The sequence below is a fragment of the Xyrauchen texanus genome, chromosome 34 (genome assembly GCF_025860055.1).
Source record: "Xyrauchen texanus isolate HMW12.3.18 chromosome 34, RBS_HiC_50CHRs, whole genome shotgun sequence".
Lineage (NCBI taxonomy): Eukaryota > Metazoa > Chordata > Actinopteri > Cypriniformes > Catostomidae > Xyrauchen > Xyrauchen texanus.
In genome coordinates, this window is record NC_068309.1 from 4,793,119 (window position 1) to 4,803,315 (window position 10,197).

At 39.3% G+C, this 10,197-nt stretch overlaps 1 protein-coding gene across 1 annotated transcript in view; it reads left to right on the forward strand.

Annotated features, from left to right (window-relative positions):
• Positions 1–4,541, forward strand: part of lrrc8aa (leucine rich repeat containing 8 VRAC subunit Aa) — a 38,794-nt gene extending 34,253 nt beyond the window's left edge. Inside the window, exon 7 of the mRNA XM_052103743.1 lies at positions 2,909–4,541. Within this exon, the coding sequence (XP_051959703.1) occupies positions 2,909–3,184 (276 nt within the window). The 3' untranslated portion in view covers positions 3,185–4,541. The remainder of the gene's footprint in view (positions 1–2,908) is intronic.
• Positions 4,542–10,197: the final 5,656 nt, after the last annotated feature.

Here is a 10,197-nt window from a genome sequence, read left to right on the forward strand (position 1 = left end):
CCTCAGTTTCCATGAACTACCCAGATGATCGACTAGATACTTGGAGTGATGGTGGCATAGTGGTCTAACGCACATAACTGGTAAGCAGAAGGTTGTCGGTTCGATCCCCACAGCCACCACCATTGTGTCTTTGAGCAAGGCACTTAACTCCAGGTTGCTCCAGGGGGATTGTCCCTGTAATAAGTGCACTGTAAGTCGCTTTGGATAAAAGCGTCTGCCAAATGCATAAATGTAAATTTAAATACTTTACTATCCCATAATGCTTTGGGAGCTGAGGAGATATTGTATTCAAAATGCTGAATTTTCCATTGCCAAAAACGGCGAGTCGGACAGCTCTTATGCTTAAAGGGTACTTGTTTAGCAAAACTAGAGTAGGTTATTTTTTAGGTTGTTGTTATTACTTCATATATTCGGATCACTGGACTATAGCCACGTCCCCGGGATCTAGTATGTCCGGAATCGAGTCGTATTACTCGCATGCATACCTAAAGAAAGTCCTTTTTTTTTTTTTTTTTTACTGGCCAAGAAGTGCGTCCATCAAATGAAGTGCATGCTCTGACAGTACTTGATTTCAGACACAGCTTATGTTTCGGCCTTATCTTGAGTTGCGAAAGTGTGCAAGAACCCTGGTTTTGTTAAATCTGAATTCTTTCGGATATGAGTCAGAATTCTGAGGAGGTAAACAAGGAGTGTATGGACATAAAGTCCAGGAACATTATGTAATGCTTTCAACCTGTCTCTCTCTCTTACAGACGCATCATGTGTTTTCAGTTTGACATGCACTTGTGGATATTTTTTAGTAATGAGTGTGCGTGTGGCATGTTTCTGAAAATAGCGGGTTAATGGGACCTCCTGGTGGGGGGTGTGTGTGTGTGTGTGTGTGTGTGTGTGTGTGTGTGTGTGTGTGTGTGTGTGTGTGTGTGTGTGTGTGTGTGTGTGTGTGTGTGTGTGTGTGTGTGTGAGTGTGAGTGTGAGTGTGAGTGTGAGTGTGAGTGTGTGTGTGTGAGAGTGTGTGAGTGTGAGTGTGTGTGAGTGTGAGTGTGAGTGTGAGTGTGTGTATTTATCACTTTGTGGGGACCCATAAGGACAGTAAAACCCTACATTTTTGACCTTGTGCGGACATTTTGTCGGTCCCCATGAGGAAAACAGCTTATAAATCATACTAAATTATGTTTTTTGAAAATGTAAAAATGCAGAAAGTTTTCTGTGAGGGTTAGGTTTAGGGGTAGGGTTAGGTTTAGGGGATAGAATATAAAGTTTGTACAGTATAAAAACCATTATGTCTATGGAAAGTCCCCATAAAACATGGAAACACAACAAGAGTGTGTGTGTGTGTGTGTGTGTGTGAGCGAGAAACACTGCATAAACACAATCTCTTGCTCTTTCTGACTCCTTCATTAGCTCATTATTATCTAAATGAGTTGTGTAATTTCTGTTATTTTTAACTAGATGCACATGTATCCTTTTTTAGAGTGAGGTTTGAGTGCGTGTGTGGGCCAAAATTAGCAGGATACTCTGGACATAATTGGCTTTCGTGTATATAATATGTTCTCCGGTGTCAACCCTGCTGAACCAGTGGCTTTAAAGTAGAGTGGCAAGAAAAAGTATGTGAACCCTTTGGAATTGCCTGCATTTATGTATACATTCTGACATTTGGTACCATATATACTTATTTTCCTGTCAAAATGCATTTATTTCCGTTTCAGGAAAGAAAACAAAACAATATGTAACATTCTCCAAACAAAGCCTTCCACAATATAATGTCACCTATTCAAGTAAAAATGAAACATTTCCCATAGTATAATTGACTTATTGAAAGGTTTAGTCCACATTGGTTGAGTATTAGTTCATATTTTCATGAATTCCATATTTCTATATTCACGATTTTACATTTCAATAATCCATCTCATAACATAATGCAAATAAGAGATTTCTGAGGACCTATGATCAAGAATTGTTGCTTTGAATAAAGCTGGAAAGGGTTAGAAAGTTATCTCGAAGAGCTTAAACATGAATCTGTCCACAGTTAGACAAATTATCTATAATTTAGTACTATAGCTACTCTCCCTAGAAGTGGCCGTCCAGCCAAGATGACTCATAGGGCACACCGCAGAATGATCAATGAGGGAAAACAGAACCGTAGAGTGACAGATAAAGACTTGAAGGAATCATTGGGACTGGTTAACATCTCTGATCATGAGTCTACTATATAGAAAACATTAAACAGGTATGGTGTCCATGGCAGGACACCACGAAGGAAGCCACTGCTTTCCAACAAAAACATTGCTGCACACTTGCCAAGTTTGCCAAAGACCACCTTGACACTCCACAATGCCACTGGGAAAATGTTTAATTGTTTGGGAAGAACACGCAGCCAATGTTCCAATATTGGTCCAATATTTCTTCTGAACGTTGTGCAAGTCTAATCTGCAGCTAAATCCAAGGGTTCACTTACTTTTTCCACAGCACTGTGAATGTTTAATGGGATGTTCAATTTGGTGTTTGTCTATACTTGTGACTTTGATGATGTTGAGATCACATTGTATGACCAATTAATGCAGAAAACCAGCTCATTCCAACTATCATAGTCCTCACAAACAAACAAATTCCTACTGATTGTGCATAATAATGGAAACATTCCTTACTGCAGGGGATTTCAATCTGACACAGTGTTTTTAAATGTATTGCTGAAGGCGGCCAATTTGTTACTAAAGTGCTGCTTTAATGAGTACAGTCCCTAAGCTTGATGGGGGATGAATTTAGAGATGCAACTGCTTGGAAAGAGATTTAGCGTTGCATTAAAATTTTTAGATTAGATTTTTTAAAAGGGGACTATCACTTTAAATTGTTTCATAAAGTGAATCTTATTTCTGAGATCGTTTGTTACATGTGTTTTTCTCCATTTCAGATCGAGACATTGCCTCCTGAGTTGTTCCAGTGTAAGAAGCTGCGGACGTTGAATCTGGGAAATAACTGCCTTACGGTGTTGCCGTCACGTTTCGGGGAGTTGACGGGCCTCACGCAGCTGGAGCTCCGCGGGAACCGGCTGGAGGGGTTACCGGTGGAGCTCTCCGAATGTCGCCTTCTCAAACGCTCTGGCTTGATCGTTGAGGAAGATCTGTTCAACACTTTTCCGCCAGAGGTCAAAGATCAGCTCTGGAGAAGCGATAAAGAACAAGCCTGAGAGAATGTGGTCCTTCGCCTTTTCTTTTAATTCAATTTTTTTTATTATTTTTATTAGAGTATGGGTTAGAATGTCGACATGAAAAAGAGGGTCAATGAAGGAAAGAAATGGACAGAGCTGTGCCATCTCTCTGTAGACACACACACATACACAGAAACACACACTAGAAAGGGATAGTTCACCCTACATTTTTTAATTCTGACATTATTTACTCACGCTCATGCCGTTCCAAACCCGTATGACTTTCTTTCTTCCACAGAATACAAAAGGAGACATTTTGAAGACCTTCAAGCTAAAAGAATAGAATACAAAAGCACCATAGAGGTATCATAAAAGTGCTCCAAGTTACAAGTTTTCTAAAGCTTATATAGCTTTGTCTGAGAAAAAGACAAAAATGTAAGTCGTTATTCACTGAAAATCTTAATCTACCATCCTAAATCCGATTCAGTCGGATATTTCAATAAACAATGAGTTAGTTGGGGCCAGATTTCCGAAACTCTTCTTAGCTACCATTCTCTGAATTTCTAACTTGAGAAAAAATATAAAAATATTTTGTATTACCGGAAAAATGTAATAAATAACTTGGTAAGAAAGTTCATTCTAATGGTGCGTTCACATACAACGCGAAGCGAGCGTTTTACGCGGTGCGATTACATACAAAGTCGATGCAAACAGACGCGAGGCGCGAATAATGCGCTTCATTCACTTACGTGAGTTTACATTTTTCATCTCGAGGGAGAAATTCGCTTGACGCATTGTCGCAGGAGCCTATCAGCATTGAGATTGTCCGGATGTCACTGACGTAGTAGCAGAAGAAATCTGGAAAAATGGATGAAAAAATAGTTTGAATGACACAACGTCAAACATGTACAGAGACTATGAACAAAGTCGAAGAAGCCCCTCCTCCTGTCCTTTTCCGGAAGGGAAGGGTTCATGCTCATGGTGGCGATTTTAAACACAAATTTATAATTCAGCGGTCAAACTCGCGTGAGCAATGCGAGGCGAAAAGTTTCTTCGCGTTGTATGTGAACGCACCATAAGAAAAATCGTAAGATTTCAAACTCTGAAAAAATTTCTTAAAATCATCGCAAATAACGTCTTAAAGTTAGAATAACCTCACAGTTGTCTTAAATCCTAAAAGATAAATCCATCCATCTTCAACCGCTTATCCGAAGTCGGGTCGCGGGGGCAGCTGCTCCAGCAGGGGGCCCCAAACTTCCCTATCCCGAGCCACATTAACCAGCTCTGACTGGGGGACCCCGAGGCGTTCCCAGGCCAGTGTGGAGATGTAATCTCTCCACCTAATCCTGGGTCTTCCCCGAGGCCTCCTCCCAGCTGGACGTGCCTGAAACACCTCCCTAGGAGTGGCCAGGGGCATCCTTACCAGATGCCCAAACCACCTCAACTGACTCCTTTCGACGCAAAGGAGCAGCGGCTCTACACCGAGCTCCTCACGGATGACTGAGCTCCTCACCCTATCTCTAAGGGAGAAGCCCGCCACCCTTCTGAGGAAGCCCATTTCGGCCGCTTGTACTCGCGACCTAGTTCTTTCGGTCATGACCCAACCTTCATGACCATAGGTGAGGGTAGGAACAAAAATTGACCGGTAGATCGAGAGCTTTGCCTTCCGGCTCAGCTCTCTTTTCGTGACAACGGTGCGATAGAGCGAGTGCAATACTGCCCCCGCTGCCCCGATTCAACGCCCAACCTCCCGCTCCATTGTCCCCTCACTCGTGAACAAGACCCCGAGGTACTTGAACTCCTTCACTTGGGGCAATACCTCCTTCCCTACCCGGAGTACGCACTCCATCGGTTTCCAGCTGAGAACCATGGCCTCATATTTAGAGGTGCTAATCCTCATCCCGGCCGCTTCACACTCGACTGCCAAGCGATCCAGAAAAGATCAAATGTTTAATACATTTACTGGGTTGTTTCAGATGTGACGAGTTATATAGTGTGAGATGGAAGTCGCAGTCGCAACGGGCTTTTTCATTAGAAATGTGATTTTAGACCAAAACACGTTTTTGAGACGTTTGTGTTGTTTTTTTTATTTTCAGCATTCAAATCATACAAATGTTATCATGAAATTTAAACAATTGTTGTTTTGAAGCTTCTTAACGTGTTGACCAATCATGCTAACCAATTCAAACATAGCGCTTTCTCTCCACGATCTTTAAAGTCCATAGGAACGATGATTAAATCGTTAGAAAGCTAAGACTGTCCTTTTTACTTCAATGCATAAAACTCTAAATGTATTTCTGGATCAAAGCAACTCAAAATGATGGAGAGGGTCACAAATATTAAGCATTATATCTAGGGCTGTCAATTGATAAAACATTTTAATCAAATTAATTATATGGCGTGCCGATTAATCGCATTTATAAATATTTGCTGAGAAAGCCCCTCATATAACAATAATTCCATATATAATGATTAAATAATAATAGTTATATTTAAATAATAACAAATAATTAATACGTGTGTGTGTGTGTGTGTGTGTGTGTGTGTATATATATATATATGGACGGGTCAATGTACACCTGCGTTAGATGGACTATTCTGGAGCGTCTCACTTTGATTGCGTTGCATCATAAACGTACTGTTTTTAGGTCTCTATCAAGTTAAACCTAGTTTAATACTTAGAAAAACCTGTCTTGGGACCCCTAAATTTGGATTTGCGCTCCATCAAGCTGTTTTGAATGCAAGAATGTGTCCTCGTGTTGTGCTGTCTGCTGAAGGGTCGGTTTGCTCTCTGTATGAGCTGCTCGTTGCCTATACAGCTGAAGTTCCACTTACTGCCCCCTGGAGGAAACAAGTGGTACTTCAAGCTTGAATTGCTCAGGAATCTTCATTATTATGGACCGGGGACACGATTAATTGCGTAAAAAATGTTAAACATGTTATTGTATATATATTTAATCGTACTGAATTAACGCGTTAAATCGACAGCCCTAATTCTAACGTGATATTCGCTACACACACACATATATATATAATGGTTAATATCGTTAAACTAATCTCACACACTTTACATTTCAAAAACATTATTACGATGTGCTTTCTAGTTTAATAAAAGGTTAATAGATAGATACATTTATCATTACGATTTACCAGTGTTGAAGTATTGAATTTGTTGCTTTAGACAAGGCTAGTATGATCAAACGATGTCAATAAAAAATCTAAATGTAGATTTTCTTAAGAATATTTCAATGGGGTTGGGTTAATAAAACTCGTTAATCCCAGTGGACTACTACTTATCTCAATTCTTACCTCAAGTTTTATTCAGATGGAAGTATTTAATTGGTATACAACCTACATTATGATCCTTCTCTTCAGTCAAATACGTTTACAGGGAGTTAAAAGGATTGTTCATCCAAAAATGTAAATTCTGTCATGATTACTGACATATGTCGTTGCTAGCCCATATGCATTTCTCTCTTCCGGGACACAAAAGGAGATGTTAAGATGAATGTTATTTAGTCGTAGTCACCATGCACTTTCATTCATCTTTTTACCATACAGTGAAAGTGAATGGTGACTGAGACTAACAGTTTGCCTAATGTCGTTTAAGTTTCACGAATGATAGAAAGCCATATGTGTTTGCAACAACATGAAGGTAAGATGATGAGAGAAGGTGATGAGAGTTTTCATTTTGGGGTCAACTATTCCTTTAAGAAGGATGGTATCCCTTTAATAAGTTTAATAAAGTAGATAATGCACAGAAAACGAACAGATAAAATCCTGAAAGAGAGGTCCTTGCTGCTAAATTGATAATATGTTTAAGAAAGATGATATTGTAAATATTATGCATATATTATTAATAATACAGTTTTTAAATGGTAAATGGTCTGCACTTATATAACGGTTTTAAAAAGCACTTTAGACTGTGTCTCATTCACCCATTCACACACACTCTCACACCAATGGTGGCAGAGCTGCCATGCAAGGTGCTAGCCTGCCACTGGGAGCATCTTGGGGTTCAGTGTCTTGCCCAAGGACATTTCGGCATGTGGAGACATGTGGGCCGGGAATCGAAACACTAACCCTGTGGTTAGTGGCCGACCCGCTCTACCACCTGAGCTGCATTATATATGCATTTTCTGATTTTTTTTAAACGTTTGAAGGATTTTTCGCAAGCCACCCCTGATCTCGCCAGATGGCACGCTGGTTTAGACTACTTTTAGGATATTTGATGGTGCTTTTGTGTCCTTTTGTTGAAGCTTGAAAGCTTAAGTTCCCATTGGGTATAATTGTAACAAAATACGAGCAGTCTTCTGAATTTCTTTTCAGTTTCATGGAAGAAAGTCTCACAGGTTTGGAACAACATGAGGGTGAATACATAATGAGCTGTTCCTTTAAATCCATGTTCTCATATTCACACACACTTTGTAAGGCCAGGTCAATCATGTACTGCCCTCTACAGGCACGAAGGGGCATTCATATACATAAAACTGATGCCAACATGGTGAACACACACACTGTGCTTTAGGAGTGGGATTATGGGAATGTGTAGATATAAAAAGCAATATGTGTTTTGTGCTTTATTTACTAGTAGTATGTCCAGTCAGGAAAGAGTCGACAAATTATGAATGTGCCAGTTATCGATGATAAACCGGATCTTTGCTAATGTGTCATTTGTGTTGTAGGTCTCTGCAAGCCAGTATCACATGTCAGGGTCATATTTCACCCCAAAATCGAAAGAGATTAATAAGACATTATATTTTGCCAATTTAAGGGCCATTATGATGTTTACGCATTGCAACATTATTTTCATGACAATAAAGCACATTTCCCCAGTTCTCATTACTATAATGGAAAACATCTCATTACTGCGGTGCAAAAAAAATCTATTATATTTTAATTAAACGGCGAATTATGCAAAATATAATTTCTCATGTTTTTCCTTTAGATTTTGGGGAGAATTTTGACCTAGATGTTTTGTGAAATTCAACTAAATGCCAAAAAGATCATATACAAAATCTACTATATATATATACATATATATATGCTTTAAAGGCTATGAAATGAAGCCACAAACTGAGAATGGATCTCAAAACAACCCACAATTGTTACATTTTGCACTCCACAAACTCTATTGACGAACGAACAAAATGTGTTCACACTCATCTTTCGCGATGGACTTGATCGTTTGCATTTGTGTATCAGGTGACCTGGAGGTCGCACCCCATTGGTCGACCTCTCAAAAGGGAATGATGATGCGGTATTCTGATGTCATAAGGACTTTTGTCGTAGCAACCTTCCCACACTAATATGGCCTTAACTCTCCTGAGCTGTATGCTGGAGGTGATCTCGAAGGTGAAGTGTACATTTTACGTTTGTAGGTTTTATAATTTTACAAAAAACTAAACAAAAGGAGAAAGAATAAAAAGAAAGCACGGACTCATGCAAACTTTTAAATGTTTGCGAGGAAAACAATCCTATGTTAATGTGTCTTTATATATATGATTTATATTTTATGATTTTATTTGAACTTTTATTTTGTGTGTAAGATTGCCTAATGTACGCAGTATGACTGTAAATGAAACCAAGTAAAGATTTCTGAGAAACGTTCAAACACTCTCTTTTGCTCCAAGCAGATGGTTGCTAATCAAATCACAATGCAAACTGTGTTCAGATTGTGTCTGCTTTATGCAGTGTTGGGTATAATGCATTACTAAGTAATTAATTTGTGTAATTAAATTACTTTTTTAGCGAAAAGAGTAAGGGATTACTCGTAATACTTCTGATGTAATTGCGTTAAATACTGTATAAACTATAGAACAATTGAATTCCAATTTTTAATGCATGCTTTCTAATGTAACGCTGCCCCTTTAAATTCTTTGGCCAGTTCATGAATAATTTATTTGATTTTATATTATCTATTTGAAAGAATTAAAAGAACCTATCCATGCCTATCCTTGTATTTTTCATCTGGATGAGGTTGATTTAGAGGGTTTTAGAAAGTAATAAGTAATGGGATTATTTTTCAGACAGAGTACATTTAAGTACAGTAATGAATTACACTGTAGAAGATGTAATTAGTTACTTTTTTTATAGAGTAACTTACCCAACACTGGCTTTACCCTCCCTCAAATACTGTGTAAATAAAGGTCAAAGCCCTTATTCAGTCAGTAGGTTACACAGTCCTAGTAAACTTAGAATGACAAGAAAGTACTATGAGAAGCACTATTGTGTGAAGTCAAGGAAAGTGTCATTTGCTTAAATCGGTGCTAGACACATTTGAGAATCTGCGAATATGACGGTTTAGGATGTGGGTTTTTCTCACAAGATTTGCTCTCAGGGTTGATTTGGGATCTGACTGGTGCGTGTAAGTTGCTGCTGGGTCATCACCTCTGCTAGTTTTCATTTCCTCCATAGCCTCAGTGGTAAAGCACATATGTAGCCTACAAAAACAATCCACTGTTACTCCTGTAATAAAGCACAACTTGTTCAGCTGCTTGGGTTACGGAAGTATTTTTCTCATTAGGTGAATCACAACATTAATTGAGGTTATAATGGAAGTGAATGGGGACTATTTTTAGAGGGTTTAAAGGCAGAGATGTGACGTTTATCATTTTATAAAATCACTGACATTAATTATTCTGTTTAAACATGTATTATTTGAGCTGTATTTTTTTTTCCCAGTAATTTGAGACAGGGGGGTGGATTCTTTTGACTCGGGAGTTGGGACAGGCCATTCCATAACATGCTAGCAGTGCCCTAGCAAACATCCAGAACACCCTAGCAACCACCTAGCGACAACCCAGAACACCCTAGCGACACCCCAGCAACCACCTAGAGACAACGCAGAACACCCTAGCAACCACCTAGCGACAACGCAGAACACCCTAGCAACCACCTAGTGACAACACAGAACACCCTAGCAATGGCCTAGCTACCACCCAGAATGCCCTTGGAACACCCTAGCAACCACCTAGCGACAACCCAGAACACACTAGCGACAACCCAGAACACACTAGCAACCACCTAGCGACAACCCAGAACACACTAGC